The 17326-nt window shown below is 33.7% G+C and overlaps 1 protein-coding gene across 2 annotated transcripts in view; it reads left to right on the top strand.

The window, feature by feature from the left end:
- The first annotated feature begins 5289 nt into the window (after positions 1 to 5289).
- The window catches only part of LOC110684922 (phospholipid-transporting ATPase 2-like), a 31659-nt gene continuing 19622 nt past the window's right edge, over positions 5290 to 17326 (top strand). The window contains exons 1-9 of one of the 2 annotated variants that reach the window (XR_002503890.1): positions 5290 to 5628; positions 5919 to 6049; positions 8200 to 8413; positions 11060 to 11176; positions 12524 to 12616; positions 12707 to 12881; positions 15640 to 15806; positions 15934 to 16038; positions 17181 to 17278. Coding sequence is in view for 1 of the 2 variants with exons in the window: in XM_021861357.1 (XP_021717049.1) it covers positions 5922 to 6049; positions 8200 to 8413; positions 11060 to 11176; positions 12524 to 12616; positions 12707 to 12881; positions 15640 to 15806; positions 15934 to 16038; positions 17181 to 17278 (1097 nt within the window). In the remaining variant the exon portion in view is untranslated. The remainder of the gene's footprint in view (positions 5629 to 5918; positions 6050 to 8199; positions 8414 to 11059; positions 11177 to 12523; positions 12617 to 12706; positions 12882 to 15639; positions 15807 to 15933; positions 16039 to 17180; positions 17279 to 17326) is intronic. The other variant, XM_021861357.1, reaches the window with a different exon arrangement.

Below are 17326 nucleotides of genomic sequence, written 5' to 3'. Positions count from 1 at the left end.
TGTAGCAGAATTGATCGACGGCGTTCCTTAAGATTGTGGAGGGTTGTCACAAACAACTGGAAGTGATTTCAAGAGAAGTTATCTTCGATGGCAAGGTTGTCACAACAACAACAATACAACAACAAATCGGTCAGCTCTCAGAGACGTGTGCTCGACGGTGCAAGATACGCGTTTCTTAACTCTCTTATTTGTTTAACTAACGCTAGTTTGCAGGTATCGGCATTACAAGAATGATTTAGGATCGCAGAACGTTATGAATCATTCTCTGTCCCTATTGATACTTTGACTTTTGTTTTCGAAACTTGCGTTTCTCCAAACTCAGTCAAAGTGGGGGCTTCTTTAGACACCCATTTGTGTCTCCCCAAAACCAAACCCAGTGATGAGTACCTTTCACGTCGTATCATAATCGATTGAAGTGAAAGTATGGAAATTCTAGTGTTGCGGTTAGTTTTTATTTCTTTTCTTTCTCTTTGTTTTTGAAAACCTATTTTAAGAAAATGGCTAATCCAGTTTGGTTTGGTCCATGGCAAGGGTCCAATAATAGTGTAGTTGGGTCGAGCTTGAAAGGACCTTTCCAACGATATATTATAAGCCCAATTCCGATGAATAATAAGGAAGTTATGGCCAAATTACTAAACTGGGCTCGGTTTGATATTTATATGCGGCCCAATGATCTAGAGGAGGACCTAATATTGATTTATCACTCCTAATGCAGTTTGAATTGATTATAGTCTTCTAGATTCCTCTAGAAGGTTCTTTTCATTCCTAATTTAATTAGCATTGATAAATTGACTTTAGCTGACTTTTAAGAGTTTTAATTAGAATAAAAGAAGTGTTTTTGAGGAAAATACGATTTTGCCCTCTCGTACGGCTAAATTTTATCAAAATAGGAAAACGCGTGGAAATTTATTTCCAGCGTCTGGCGACAGACCTTCTGGCGTTTGGCGCTGCACTCCAGCGTTTGGCGACACGCGCGTGTTTGGCGCTGCGATCGTGTTTTATTCTCTTCAAACTCTATTTATTTTTTTATCAAATCCGGCTGATTTTCTTTAAACATAGCCTCCTAAAACCTCCGTTTTCAATCATTAATTCTCATCAATTCTCTTTATCACCAACTCTCATCAAGAATCTCTTTATTACTCTCTCTCTCTTTCTAAACTAGCATTTTGCATACAAAATTCCGCATTCACAAGATCTAGAAACACCTAGCCAAGTTCGAAGTTGCCTTCGCCCTAGACGTGAAAGGTTTTAGTTTCTGAGGGTTTGGTCCCAAATCTCTCTTTCAATTATTTAATTTAATTTTTTGATTTTATATTTTCCTTGAAGTTACTAACATGTGTATTTTGTTATTAGAAAGATATACGAAGCATCCAAGTAAGTACTTTAATTGATTTATTGTTATTATGATATAGAAATCATGTCTAGATTGTTATTTTGATTCCTAGTATCATGTTAGGTTGTTTTTCTTAATTTGATGTTTTGAATGACAACAATAAGTTCATCATGTTTAGGGTAAAGTTATAATATCAAATATGCTTATTATGATTTCTGTGATGCCTTTTATTGTCTTTCCTAATATTCATGTTAGTATCATGTTAGGACTAAATATTTGATCATTATTGTTTAGTGACATGCTAGGGTTTGTTATTAATCTTGTTAGTATCATGCCTAAGATCTTGTTATTAATATTATGCTTTTACATGGTTATGATACTTATGATTATGATTGTTGTTGTGTTGAATAATATTGTTTCACGTAATTTGTTAATTAGCGAATTGTTTCACGTAATTTGTTAATTAGCGAATTGTTTCACGTAATTTGTTAATTTTACGAATTATTTTTCGTAATTTGTTAATTTATGAATTATTTAATGTTATTTGTTAATTGAGGGATAAATTATGTATAATTTGTTAATATCATGTTGTTTGATATATATTTATTGTTATAGCTTGATCGATCACGCCTTTTATGCATGCTTAAAGGGAATTTGTACTTGTAATCATGCTGAATAAGATAATTAATAATCTTGTTTAGGGTTAAAATGATTATAATTCAAGTGATCGCTAATAATAGATTTGTTTGTGCATTAATATTCAACCAACATAGATAACACAGGTTTAGCGTTAATCCTATTGATTGCATGTTACTCCGAAAGCGCACATGAATACGATCAGAATAAAGTAGAGGCCTATTATTAGGGCAGGTTCAATCTCTTTTAGGTTGGATTTGTACCTTCATCCCCAAACTACCGGTCATGGTTCCAGACCTATTGGAGTTGACGATCTCCTGGATCGTTAAGGGGTGTAACCTTCACCTTGTGAACAGTTTACAAGTTCCTAAAACTTGTTGGCGACTCTTTTGCTCTATCTTCTTTCCTTTTGGACGCCACCATGCTTTAGTGTATGATCACAGTGGGTTTCAAGTTTGGGGTAATGCTTGAAATATTCTATACAATAATTAAGATCTTTTAGAAACTTATAGAAGCTTCCAATTAATCCTAATTGGTTTAGGAATGGGATTGAAACCTTTGGACCCTTCATATGATCATTGGGTCATAGGTAAGGTGAGCTTAGGTTCGGTTTGGGCTCAGCTTAGTATTTTGGTCATAACTTATTTGTTATAACTCGGATTTGGGCTTATAATATATCATTGGAAAGCTCTTTTCAAACCCCATTCAGCCATTCAATCATTGGACCCAAATTATGGACCAAAATAAACTGGATTAAACATTTTTATAAAAATGACACGAAATGAATGATTTTAAAGGACACGAAATGAATTATTTTGGGTTTAAAGGCACGAAAAGAGGAAAATAAGTTATGGTTTGGGGAAATGATCTAGGAATGAAATGTATTGGGATTGAATATGAATTTAAGCACTCCAAAAATTAAATACTCAACCCGACCAATAATGGCGATGAAAGGTTTTTCATCATCGAATTTGGTTTTGGGGAGACATTTTTAGGTGTCTACAGATTCCAAATCAAATAATTACAGAGTTCGATATAAGTTAAACTAATATCTTTATTGTTCAACCAAAAATAAAAATTTGGCCCATTTTTACTATTAACAACATTCAGAAAGGAAAGAACTTCGCAAGTTAATTCACGAAATGTAGGATAATGCATATCAACAAATGTTCTCATTCCTATATCATTCATGAATCTCCTAACATAGTCATATAATCCTAAAAATTCAAGGGTAGGGCGGTGTAACCACCAAGAAGAGATTACCTCACACTCATAGAGCTTGGTGAGTCGTTCCCGTTGTGTTTATGTGGTGATTCGAATGCTTGGCCATTGAGGAAGCTGCAAATCCGGATCATACCCTTGGTTGGAACTTGAACCACGCCCCCCTTGTGATCTTGGCCTCTTTGATGCCATTTTGAAACATGGGTTTGTAAAAAGTTTGTTTGAAATTAGAAAAGATTGGTGTAGAAATGTAGAGGATGAAGATAGAAGACCAAATATGTAAAAAATTTTGGATTTGGGTGAGAAATGAAGAGGAAACCTTAGAGAGAAGGACAGAAGGTAGAGAAAATTTGAGTTTTTAGTGAGAGAAATGATGGAAGAAAAGAAATAAGGAAGAAAGAAAGATGAAGGAAGAAGAAAGAAGAAAAGGGAAGAGGCCGGCTGATCTCGCGCCCGGTCGTACGATCTAATCCACTTAACTTGGCCCTTCTCGCGTCGGTCAGGCGAGCTCACCTCTAATTTTTCTTCTACTCTCGCGCCTGGTCAGGCGCCACCTCGCCCGATCGGGCGAAAAAAAAGCTCCGTACTCGTCAACCGGGCGCGCCTTCGCCCGGTCGGGCTAATTTCATCCTTTTTGAACTCTCTTCTCGCGCCCGGTCGAGCGCGCTACAGCTCTTGAGTCCGATTTTTTTTCTCTTTTCTTTTCTCCAAATTTGGCTAACTCTTTTCCTCCAAACCTGTACAAAATCTCATAAAACTCATTTTTTAGTTCTGTAAAAATAAGTTTAGTTCAGCAAAAATAAATTCAGTTAAGAAAAAATAATTTCAATTTAGTAAAAATAATCTCAGTTTAGTAAAAATCACTAAATGTAAAGAAGAAATATAATAGAGATTTATTAAAAATAATTTCAGTTTAGCAAAAAAAATTTCATTTTAGTGAATTTAATTTCAATTCAGTAAAAATAATTTAAGTTCAGCAAAAACAATTTCAATTATGTAAAAATAATTTCAATTCTGCAAAAATAGGGTGAAGTGAACGGGATCTAATACTAAACTAGTATTTAGCCCGGGCGATGCCTCGGATTTATACGTTAAATATTCTTTACTTTGAATTATAGTTTTCTTGTATTATAATAATCTTAAATTAAATACTTTTATTATAGATTTGGATGAAGAAAATAATTTGTATAAAAAAAATATATCTCATGCCATACATTAACTATATTTAAGAAGAATAAATAAATAACTAATATATAAAGCTAAACTTTATGTCAGGTCACGAAATAGCGACACTTGGCATTTCAACTTTTCGTCAAGTGTCGCGCCACCTTAGATAGATTTAAATAGACTTCATATGATAAAAAACCGTCAAGTGTCGCGCCACCTTGGATAGATTTCATAAGATAAAAAAAATTAGGTAAGAATTCTATTTTCAATCAAACTAGGATAGAATTTTAGAATAAGATTATTAGTTTAGAGTTATTTCTTCGATAAAATAACAAATAATAAATTTATAATTAGGTCACAAGACAACATCATTTAGCGTTTTAATTTTTCAATCAAATTATAATTATAATAGTATAATTTTATCTTACACAAACTATCTCGGGCATCGCCGGAGCACAAAACTAGTAAATAAGGGTTCGTTTGGCATTGCTGTGTCTTTCTGTTTTTTTGGTTTTTTGTTTTCTAAAAGCATATGATATGAGTCCTATAATGAATCAAAAATTATATAAACTTATTAAAATTATAATAATTTTAAAAACTGACAACAGAAAAGTGGAAACACCTTTTTCTTGTTTCCTGTTTTTAGTTTTTGGTTTTAAAAAAAAGGAAACTGAAAACCAAAACTGATGCCAAACAAGCCCTAAATAAACGTATTAGATACCAAAGATGATATGATTTCTTATCCATTTTCTAATGAACTTGAGTTCAATTCTTGACATAAACGTTTTTAAAGTTGATATGTTCGAATTCTTCTTGATGACGTGGCATCTTTTTAATATAAGAGAGGTGTGCCACGTGGCGTGTATCCTTGATTAGGGACGCCTTTTAATATATAGTATAGATAGATATGTTCGAATTCTTCTTGGTGACGTGGCATCTTTCTAATATAAGAGAGGTGTGCCACGTGGCGTGTATCCTTGATTAGAGACGCCTTTTAATATATAGTATAGATAAATAGATAGTATAGATACATTTATAAAGTGTACAAGCCACTTTAATGGATAAATAAAAAATTAAAAAAAAAAAAAACAAAACAAAAAACTGTGGAACGTACCTGTCTTCTTCCATCTCCGTCTCTCTCTTCCTCAGTTTCCCATTTAAGCGCGCTCCACGCTCTCCGTTGAGTGACTTGAGTCGCCTTCTAATATTAATATCTTCCATTGAAGCAGCTTCTTTTAATATTTCTATTCTCCATTGAAGCAGCTTTTGAGGTAAATTGTTGTTTCTGTATGTAATCATCATTTCAATTTCACAATCTAGGTTTAATCGTTGATCTAATTGAATTGAATTGAATTTAATTGTCAGTATAGTAATTTAGATTTCAAATTGAATTGAATTATGTGATATTTCGAGCTTGATTTGATAATTGAATCAAATTTGGTTGATAATGTGTTGTAGAACCTTTAATGTTAGGGTTGAACGATGAACTTTTTCTGTATAAACCTGTAATGTTCGCTTGGGTATGGCTATTGATGTGGTTCGTATGATTTTATGATTACAGAACATGATGAAGCGCTACGTTTATATAAATGATGATGAATCTGTGCATGAACTTTACTGTGATAATCGTGTATCGAATCGGAAATACACATTGCTCAACTTCCTCCCAAAGAACTTATTGGAACAGTTCAGGTGATGTTTTTTTTTTTTTCCTAATTTGTGGGGTTTTGTATTTCGAAGCTGTTTGTTCTTGCATTCTCAATGATGTGCTTAAGTAGGTATTAACTTTGACATTATTATCAACTCTCTTTGGTTGATATTTTGTTGCCAATATTATTGACTGTAATTTTGTAAGTGCTTACGTTTTCAATTTTCCTTTGTAATTTTCTTTAGTAGACTTCTCACTTTCGTTGCCTCATTTGTTGTTGGTTATGTGAAGGTATGTATTTGAAGAATACTATTAATGTGATAATGTCACATTGCTATACATGCTATAATTAGATTTATCACTGAGAACTATTTTGATTTAAGAAACTACAAATTCATAAGTCATTACAAACTTTGTCGCATATTAACAGCAGTAGCATGAGTGTGTCCAGGCGTCCAGCACTACACTTCCAAGCAGAACTGAATTATATGTATACTAGATACTAGGCTTATGGATTGGGCGGTCAGGCATTTAAGAAAGACAAGTAAAACTGTAAATTTGATTCAATGATCTTCTATTATGAAGTATTTGAGAGTAGAATTACAAGATTATTTTGGATTAATAGAAAAGTTGATTATTTAACTGTAAGTGTAAAACTTAAACATTTTGGACTATTCTAACATGTAGGGAGAAATGACAAAAAAGGAAAGTGTCGAAGAAGATACCTGACATGTGAAAAGTTAATCGGGAAAGAAAGTTATGTGTCCACGAAAATGTTCTTATGTAATTGGATCGTGTGCAATGGTTTAATGAAGTGTAAGTCCCGAGTGAGAGATAAAAGAGTTTAGAGATAAATATAAACTAGTTTATGTCCAGTACCACGCACGATAATAAATCCCAAAAAACTAACATTTTAAATTAATTTAATTGTATGTTACAAATAAAAGTAAAGCAATAGTTCAATATACTACTAACTAGTTTTTCAGACATAAATAAACAAATAAGGTCAAGCACACGATATTTTAGACTTTATTGGAGCATTCACATTGTATCCCTCTTTTATCATTATTTACTACTTCATTCTCTTTGGTTTTATTATCTTATTATTGGCTAAGCTTCATCTATGTCTTTGCCAATCTATTTTTTATGGAACCATCATTAAAAACATTATTAGTTGGTGATACTTTAGAAAGATATTCAATTCCAATTAGGTTCAATATGACCCATTCCAAAAATCTGAAGTTTCAAAAAAGTTTCAATCTGATCTAATATGATTTGAAGTGATCCAAATTGATAATTCGGTTTGGATTGGATTGGATTGGATTTCGGTTTTAAATTGAATAATGAACATTCCTATTACTTATAACTTCCTTCCATTTCACTTGAACTTGGAATGCTATTATCATGCTTAAAAAACCAAGTTCTTTTGAAATAATCTACAACTATGAGAAAGTATTTATAGACATGGTGGGGGACATGTCTGTATCTCAAATACATTTACCACGCTGCAAGAAAGTATCTGGAGTTCTATACTATCCTCAACCATTATGATTGGCATCTATCAGATCTATGTATTGCTACCAAATATCAATATGAAACTTAGATTGGTACCTATCCAATTTATTGGTAATGGGAGGAGATGGCTGTTATCTCTCTTCTTTTTCACTTGTCCCCATTATTTATTGGGCTAATTGGTGAGTCTCTTTGATTTAAAATGCATATGGATTAATATAATAATACCCATGAACAAGTTTTGGGTTTAGTACCATTCACCTTCAGAGCTTAAGTTCAAGCATTTAACTTTTATTGAATAAAAGAATCTTAAAAAGTTTTATATATGTCAGTATATGTGAACTATGTCAAAACTGTATACACAGAGCTATCTTTTAGAAATTATCAAAATTCTAATTAATTCATCATAAAATTCCCTGCGTATGTGGACACCTTCTTATGCGCCTCAGTAAAATGAACTCAATTTACATTACTATGAGGTGACATAATCTATTATTTAGCTCTTTTTATTATGCTTTAGTTCATGGAATCTGTTTATTTTCTCAGCTGCATACATCAATATGCACCTTTAAATCAATTGTGAATGTAAGGTGTTCTTTTGTACTTAAAGATGAAACTGGCCAGCTTAGGTTCTGCTGTTCTGGTTGTTTGCTGACATGATTGTATCTTCTTTTTATTGCAGCCGATTTATGAACCAGTACTTTCTGTTGATTGCTTGTCTTCAATTATGGCCACTCATCACCCCTGTTAATCCTGCCAGTACCTGGGGTCCACTTATATTTATATTTGCAGTTTCAGCAACAAAAGAAGCATGGGATGATTACAATCGATTTCTTTCTGACAAAAATGCAAACGAGAAAGAAGTGTGGGTTGTTAGGAATGGCATTAGAAAGCATGTATGAATTTCATTACTTCATATATTTGCGTAGCTATTTTCCTCTCTAGAGATTCTCCAGTATAGCTGGCTAAAAGCCACTAGCACACAGAAAGTTGAATTAAGTAAAAGTTTACCTGTCATTTAAATTGTTTTGGTAAAACTAGGTTGCTGGCATCTAGAAATATATAGTTAAAATTGACAATTGGGTTTAATTCAGGTTTTTAAGTCTATATAAATGTAAAATTTATTAGATTTAGAGGATTTATTGTGCTGCTGTTGCAGTTGTTCACTCTTCAGACTTTGGCCTTGAATTTTTGTGTCTTTCATTGAGTTTCTTTTTTTTTTTTTTTTTTTTTTTTTTTTTTTTTTTTTTGTAATTTATTTATTTATAAATTTTTTAGTTGGCAAGAATTATGGTGTGGAATTGAGGTCATATTTATTTTTGGAATTGGGAATGTTTTGATGGGAGCTTACTCTTTCTCTTCACTTGCATCATCTATTTGAACCCATGGTTAACCACTCTTGCATCATCGCTTTTCCCTTTCTTTTGGGGTAGAGGATGTCAATATTATTCCTCTAAAATTTCTGAATATACAATTAATTAAAAATGACCTAGACTGAGATATGTTCAGATTCACCATCGATATTTTCTAGATAGGAGAGTTATAGTAGATGCAACATAATAAATCTTATGGAGAAGTCCTCGCTCTCACCTTTCACCTGTAGGTTTTGGAAGCCCAATGTTCTTTAGCAAATAAAGATATTTATTACCTTGGAGATTGATGATAAAGAACCTTACTTCGATTTTTATAGTGTTTTTTCAATGATCAAATGAAGTGTCGTTCCTTTATTTATGTGCTTAAGGGTTATGATTAGTCCTTTGTTTTACATTGCAAAAGCTAGTTTTTAGTTGGAATTGACCTTAAATGTTGAAGAGTGGGTTGTCCCAGACACCTAGCTTTAGTCCTTGTAAACTTGTACTTTTCTATTTGAGTTTATAAGACATCATGGGAGGCTTAATTATGGGCTGGGATTCCATTATTATGTTTTGGTTGTTGTGGCTAGTCAGGAATATTATATCAACTGAACCAGTCTTTTGTGGGATTAAGGTTTTTTCTAGCCACATGTACCCATGCTTTTGGCGCTTTGTCTAAAATATTTTGTTCAGATGTATGGAATTCTAGAATTTTAGTATCATACTTAGTTCTATCTCAGTTGTATACTCTTTTACAATTACAGATTTTTCTCTAGCTACAAGGGATAAAAGGACAATGAGGCTAGGAGCCTAGTGGTTCTAATTATGCAGCATGTTCTAATTATGCTGGGACTCTAGGAGCCTAGTGGTTCTGGATTTAATACCTATTAGAGTATTAGGTAATGCAACCTAAGTGCTAGAATAAACAACATCCAACATCCTTAGCTATACATGAATATAGACATAGTAATCATGTAACATTTCAAGTTTTAGAAGACTACTTGCTTTAATAGGGTTTATATTGGATAACCTGTTTTGCTGTTCAAGCGGTGTTTGGTATGTGGGAATGAGAGTTTGGGAATTAGAGTAGGATGAGGATTAGAAATTGATTATGGGGATAAATTACAAGATTACATACCTTTTCCAACATTTCTTCCTCTTCCTATTCTTGTATGACAATTTAATCATTTCAACTCCCCTCTCGATTCTCATTCCATATTACCAGCCCCCCTGGGTTTTAATTTCTGGGAACTAGGAATTTCTGTTCTCAACCCTCCCCCCCTCCTTCTTATGATCCCATTGCTGGATTTGTTACAAATTGGGACCAAGCTTCCTAATCTCCTCTCTAATTCCCACACACCAAACACTCCCTTAGTTCCGATCCCGTACACAGTTAGTTTATGAAGTTTGAAAGACGCAAGGGGTAGTTCACTTGTTTGGCTGGAGAGTAATGATAGGATTGTGGAGTTTTCTTTGGTTACTTTATGGGGGCATGTGTTGTATTAGCATTTCGTTTTGGGTTCATACTCATGTGACATTCCTATGAATCCTATAGGCTATAGCAGTATAGCTAACTAACAATTTTATGTAACATATTCGGCAAGTATTTCACCCCAAATAATTTCTTTTCAACTTGATGTCTTATTTGGTAAGCATTTCTGTTCTGATAGATTATAAGTTCAACTAACTTACGTTTTCAAGTCAGTTTTCCTCATTTTAGCTGGCTTGTCAATTAATGAGATGGCTTCTCAAAATCTGTTAACTTCACCCAATGTTTGCTGTTAACTATTGTTCCAAGTATATTTCAGCTTTTGGCTATTTCTTTCACAATTCACCAAAATATATTTCACCAAAAGTCACCGATTTGAGCAGCTTATCGGTTTCACAATTTCAGCTTGTTCTACTAACAGACCTTAAGCTAAAGAAATCTTCTTGCTAACAACCATCAGGGACAAAATTTGAGACGATTAACTTTAAGCTATCTTTGTCTTGAGCCTTAGAAGAGGCAAAACAACTATGAATAGAAGGATAATTGGGTATTGCAAAATGGCTTTTATGATTGATGAGAAACAATAACTTATAAGTCATTGTGACTAAGTCTACAAACATGTTAAGATCTCCTTTAATAGATAGTATGATATATTGCACTTGATATTTGATGTTTTCCGTGTTGCAACTTTATTTTTTCAGATTCAATCTCAAGATATTCATGTGGGCAATCTTGTGTGGCTTTGTGAAAATGATGAAGTTCCATGTGATCTTGTTTTGCTTGGTTCTTCTGATCCGCAAGGAACATGTTATGTGGAGGTGATTTGTTGATCTATTCACACACTCAAGTTGTTTGTTTAAATTACATTATTACAATTATTACTATGACTTTATATTCTTTTTGTTTTCAATGAATAAGAATAAATCAATGTGTGAAGTTGATTATTAAAGAAGCTTGTCTTTGTAATATGAACCAATTTGTAATATTAAACAAATCCAAATAGTGAATCAATTTTGCAGTGAATCAATAGTGATTGACATAATATAAATCTACTTTGTTTCAGACTTGGAACAGCCCAAATTTTGTACTCCCTTTGACAACCGAAAAACTATTCTGAAGGTCTACCTGAACATAATAGATCCAGAAATCGAGTAGAAAGCAATGTGTGTAAAACTACAAAAACATCCTTGGGTGTCAAAGGGATTGCACAAACCAAATAATATTACTATGTATAATTAAAAATGGAATTAGTTTGTAGTGATCCTTAATTGAATCTGAATTATTAAGGGATTTCCTAAATTATTAAGGGATTACCTAAATCATTAAGGTATTGTGTACCTAAACACAAATTTACAATAGTGAATTGAATCTGAAGTGGTGTCTTATACTTACTGATAAGTCCATAATTGTCAGTCAGCCCATTTACTTTGAAATGCTCTTTTTTTATTTTGGAAATTTTGCAAAAAACCACCTTTTTTTATAAGCAACTTTTTGCAAGAAACCACCTTATAATTTTTTTTTTTTTGCAATGACACACCTTAATAAAAAATTTCATTGCAATGTCACACCTTTGGCCGGGAAAGAGGGTTTAACCTTGTTTCCCGCGTTGACCGGACCACGTACGAGGCAAGTGACCTCTTAAAACCACTCTCCAACAACACCACCCACCAAAACGCCACTAGGGAGAGTGGTTTCGGTGGTGGTTGGGTGGATAAGGCAGTTTTGGTGGTTGGCGTAGTTGGAGAGTGGTTTTAAGAGATCACGTGTCTCGCACGTGGTCGGGTCAACGCCGGAAGACAGGGTCAAACCCTCTTTTTCGACCAAAGGTGTGTCATTGCAAAAAAAAATTTTTGATTAAGGTGTGTTATTGCGAGAAAAAAATTCTGATTAAGGTATGTCATTGCAAAAAAAAATTTTATAAGGTGGTTTCTTGCAAAAATTTTCTTATAAAAGGTGGTTTTTTGCAATTTTTTTATTTTTTCTTTATTTATTTATTTATTTTTATATATATAAATTTGTTATATAAGGAGTCCCATCCATGTATAAGAGAAGTAATCATAGTGCTTGTGTTATATCATGTTCAGATTTATTAATAAGGTTAGGATAGCTTTGATATTGTAAGTTTGTAACTACGATGCCTTTTCCTTGACTCAACAAAACTACAGACTGCTGCATTGGATGGCGAAACTGATTTGAAGAGAAGAGTCATTCCCTCAGCTTGCATGGGCATAGACTTTGAACTACTACAAAAGATAAAGGCATGATCTCCTATTTAGTGTAGCTATGCCTTTAACTTTTAGATGGAAATCACATCATAATTAATGTTATTCATTTTCTACCATTTGCAGGGGGTCATTGAGTGCCCTAATCCGGATAAAGATATTATGAGATTTGATGCAAATCTCAGATTATTTCCTCCATTCATTGACAACGATTTATGCCCTTTAACAATTGATAACACAATTCTTCAGTCATGCTATCTGAGGAATACAGAATGGGCTTGCGGAGTTGCAGTTTACACTGGTCAGTCCTCAGTCCTACTTTGTTATTCAACAAACAGAAGATGATCTGATTATCTATACTTTCTTGCAAAAAACTATTTGTGTATTCTTTGCCGACAAGCAATCCTTGTCTATGTTTATGCAAATTTATATGGGCTGTGGGGTTAAACGAAGAATTTCTTCGCTGATGTAGTTCTCTACAAGTCTATAGTCTACCTGATACGAGCACAAAATCAGCTATCCTGTCTCATGGAGATTTATTTGCTTCTTAAAGTCTTGCTCTCCAGAACATAGAAAAATCATGTGTTATAAGATTTTCGCTTACGTCTTTTATTACCTTCTTTATCATTTGTTACCCCCGTTACTCTCACTTGCTCTATCAATATGAGAAGGTATTTTTTACTGCTATAACTAGTTCCTTGTGAAGAGTAAGTGTAAGTGTGTGGTCATTGCTTAGTCCTGGTTTGAAATGGGTGATTGGCTTGGTAACTCAGGTAGTCACGTAGAGTTTAAGTCTGAGTTGGAGAGGGGAACAGAAGCGAAGAGAGCGGGTGTGGGAGTTTGAAACAATTATCCCTCTGATGATTTGTACTGTTCGGCTGTATGACTGACGTTGTGTTCAGCATACCATTCCTTCTTAATGTTGATGTGCAATTTTGCTTTTGGCCGTGTTTGAGGAAAAGTTGAAAGCTGAAGCTGATGGTGTTAGTTGATTTGACTGCTTATTTTATTAGCTGATTGTATGAAAATGTTTGGTGAACAGCTGATTGGTTAAAGCTGAATGATAATGTTAAATGACCAAAAAGCTAATTGTGGGGTAGATAGTTCATATAGGATTTTAAATTAAATGGGGGTATAAGTGTCATTTCACTATAAGAATTGAATAAGCTAATTGAAAAAGCTCCTAAAAGGAGCTTTTGAAAAAGAGCTTATTTAGTGGAATAAGCTCATTGAATAAGCTTCCTACCAAACACCTTGAATTAGCTTATTTAATAGTCAATAAGCTAATGTTGGTCAAATAAGCTAGTTACCAAACATAGCCTTCCTCCCTCTTAAAATTGAATGGATATTAGAGTTTCATTTAGGATCTTGTAGCTACACATTTACTTGTCACCGACTGAACAAAAGATCTTTGAGGAAAGCTTGTTTTGTCAGATATGTTTCTTGATGCTGTTGTATAGCCTATAGGTAGAGTCAAGTGCTTTATATGGAGTTGCACCTTGATTTGTGGACAAAAATATTTGTAATTCATTAAAGTGCGTCTGTGGCTGTGTGATGGATTTAGCTCTTGCCTATACTGCACGGGTGACATGGTAGGTTTGCTGATGGTATTTTCACTTAAAAGAAAAAAGAGTTTCAAAAGCATGCCTAGGCACACAGTCTACGACACTTTGAGAGTCAGAGGTGTTGCCCCTTTTTAACTCAAGCCGCTCCCAGTACAGTGAATTCTTGCTGGTGCAAGGCAGTACAGAACTACAAATAGAATCAGGCATTATGCAAGTGGTAAGTTTTTGACTTAATGAACACGATGAAATCTAGCTATAGGAGAGAGGGGAAAAAATGTTTAAAATACTGTAGAACCGCTAATATCTCTAAGTTAACTAGGTAATTCGTAATCTTGATTGGAGATGACGAAGAAAGGGAGTTATATTTGATAGTCAAAGGATCTGAGAGTTCCTTTTTATTTTTTGTTTTCTTTTTATTTTTTTGAGAGTTCCTTCCTGACTCCATGTCTGCTTAAAAGTTTTATGCATGATTATTTCACTTAGATTTTATTATATACTTTTTTCCGTTCGTTTTTACTTTACCATTTTGACTTTTACGCTATTCACACATGCGCCTTTGACTTTTGTGATTTATACATTAGAAAAACAGTCATGTGAGTTCTTGTTTGATTTTAAAAATTAAAACTTGATTTTAAAAATTATAACTTCTTCGGGCTATAATCTTGTTGATCTTCCATCAATATGGTCCAACTTTTAACAAAAGATTCCAGTTAGATTTTATTATATACTTTTTTTCCGTTCATTTTTACTTTACCATTTTGACTTTTACGCTATTCACACATGCGCCTTTGACTTTTGTGATTTATACATTAGAAAAACAGTCACGTGAGATCTTGTTTGAATCATCTCAAAATATCCTATCATGTTATATGATTGTTTTAATTTTTACATATAATATAGAATTGAAGATATTGACAATTAAATTTATGCATTGGCAAGCGTCAAGTAAAAAAGAACGCATGAAGTGCGATACAATAACAATAGTAAATAATAGTAAATTAACATTTTGGGTTTACTCAAAGGTTTTTGAGCTAAGCTTTGTTTTGCTCAACTCGTGAAAATTTTCAAGGTGAGCTTTAAAAGTTTTCGAACTTGTTAGGCTTATTAACACCCCTAGTTACAAGGACAAAAATTTAATAAGTTTGTACATGCAATTTAAAACCAATTTTGAGACTCAGGTGTCTTTTGTAAACTTCAACCAGTATTGGGTAATGGATTATTATTCTAAAAGTTACATCAACAATTGATGCTGAATCTTTGGTTGATATCATGTGAACAACATGTGAACTACAATAGATCAATATCAAGCATAAGGCCATTAGGTGATGTTGATTATCTAAATTCTTTGCCATCATGTGGAGAAAATTAAAATTTGTGATTTTCAAATATTTGGTGCAATGTTTCTACTTTCTAGTGACGGCTTGAGATTTTGAAAAGATACATTGAAGCTGCTGTATTTTTTTACTTGACATTTCCCCCATTTTCTATGTCCAGGCAATGAAACCAAGCTTGGAATGAGCCGGGGGATCCCTGAGCCCAAGTTAACTGCTGTTGATGCTATGATTGACAAGTTGACTGGGGCAATATTTGTTTTCCAGATAGTGGTTGTGACTGTTCTTGGTGTAGCTGGAAATGTCTGGAAGGATAGTGAAGCAAGAAAGGTCTGCTTCTGCTTGCAAATGTTGTATAAGTTAATTAACTGTTTGTTTGTGTCTATATAAGTTGGAAAAATGTTGTGAAAATTAGTGCCTGCCTAATATTTCTCCTTTCTTCTCCTTTCTCTGGCAGCAATGGTATGTTTTATATCCCAAGGAGAGCCCATGGTATGAACTGCTGATTATCCCGTTACGGTTTGAGCTGCTATGTTCCATAATGATTCCCATTTCAATAAAGGTAGGCAGCTTATTTTACCTCCCCTGTAAGTTTGAACGAACTTGCTTTTGTGAGTTAGCATGTTTCTTTGATACCCTTTTCAATTGTCTGCGTGCGTCATTTTTTGTTTCGCTTACCCTTGTGGCTTTTTTCCTTTATTTTTCAAACTTATCATCCCCTTCGTTTCTTTCCCGTGTCTCCTTATATGTATCATATTGGCGTGCTCTGTTCAGGGATTGCTTGGAGCTCTCTGCTTCTAATTTATCTTTCCTCTTTGTTTCCTTCTACATTGCTTCTCCTAGTGATATTATAAACCATTTCATTCTTATTGCTGTTTTTCTGTCCTCTGCTGTTTGCATGTCATGGTTCCTTTCTTTGAAGTTTTTATGTAGCTGTTGTCAAGTATTAAGTTCTGAGTGACACTTGGCATTTTTTGCTTACTTAGATAAATGTTTTCACAATAGCTTGATTGAATGAGTCCTTCAATCTTTATCTTTCCTCTGTATATGGGTGACAATGTGAAATCCCGTTGGTGTCTGTCTAGTTTATTTTCTGTATCACAAAATAGGAATAAGCCTTTGCACAGATGCACTCAATATTCAAGTTTCATTTTAAGTGGCTGGGGGTTATTGCCTGGTTCACATTTTAAAAACTGACTGCCTTTTCAATTGAAAGTAATTTTTAATGGTTAGGTGGGTTCTTGATTATGTTCAAGTCCTAGAGTATGCCATTCTCTTCCTATTTACTGTTACTTTCAATAAGTGGGCATCAAGTAAAACTGGGCCATATAGAATGAGTATCTGGTACTGTTAACTGTCCTTTGGTTTATTTCGAAGTTTTAGATCTGTAACTGAAGTAGTGATGAGGATTATATGGAGATACTATGAGAAACCTGTTCATTGACAGGTATATCCGTAGAAAATGACATACTAATAACAGAAGTTTTGGTCGTGTAGATGTCTGTATCTGAAAACGTACAAAACTCTGATATGTACTCTAATTTGAGCTAGATGAGCATGTATTCTGGTTTTGGAGTTAGACGGACATGTATACTGGCTTTGGACTGATGAACATGTATACTGTTGTTGAAACAATAATAATTAGTTATGTATAACTCTGCAGTGCGTCTTATATGTGAAGTTTGTATACTTTGATTTTGGCAGGTATCTCTTGATCTGGTAAAGAGTTTATATGCTAAGTTTATTGACTGGGATCTTGAAATGTTTGACCAAGAAACTGGTGTCCCTTCTCATGCAGCAAAGTAAGATATGATTCTTTGCTTCTATAAGTCCAATAAACAATGAATGTG

Source organism: Chenopodium quinoa, unplaced genomic scaffold (assembly GCF_001683475.1).
Source record: "Chenopodium quinoa cultivar QQ74 unplaced genomic scaffold, ASM168347v1, whole genome shotgun sequence".
NCBI classification, from domain to species: domain Eukaryota; kingdom Viridiplantae; phylum Streptophyta; class Magnoliopsida; order Caryophyllales; family Amaranthaceae; genus Chenopodium; species Chenopodium quinoa.
The sequence above is the reverse complement of the archived record's forward strand: the minus strand, read 5'-3'. Positions and strand labels throughout refer to the sequence as shown.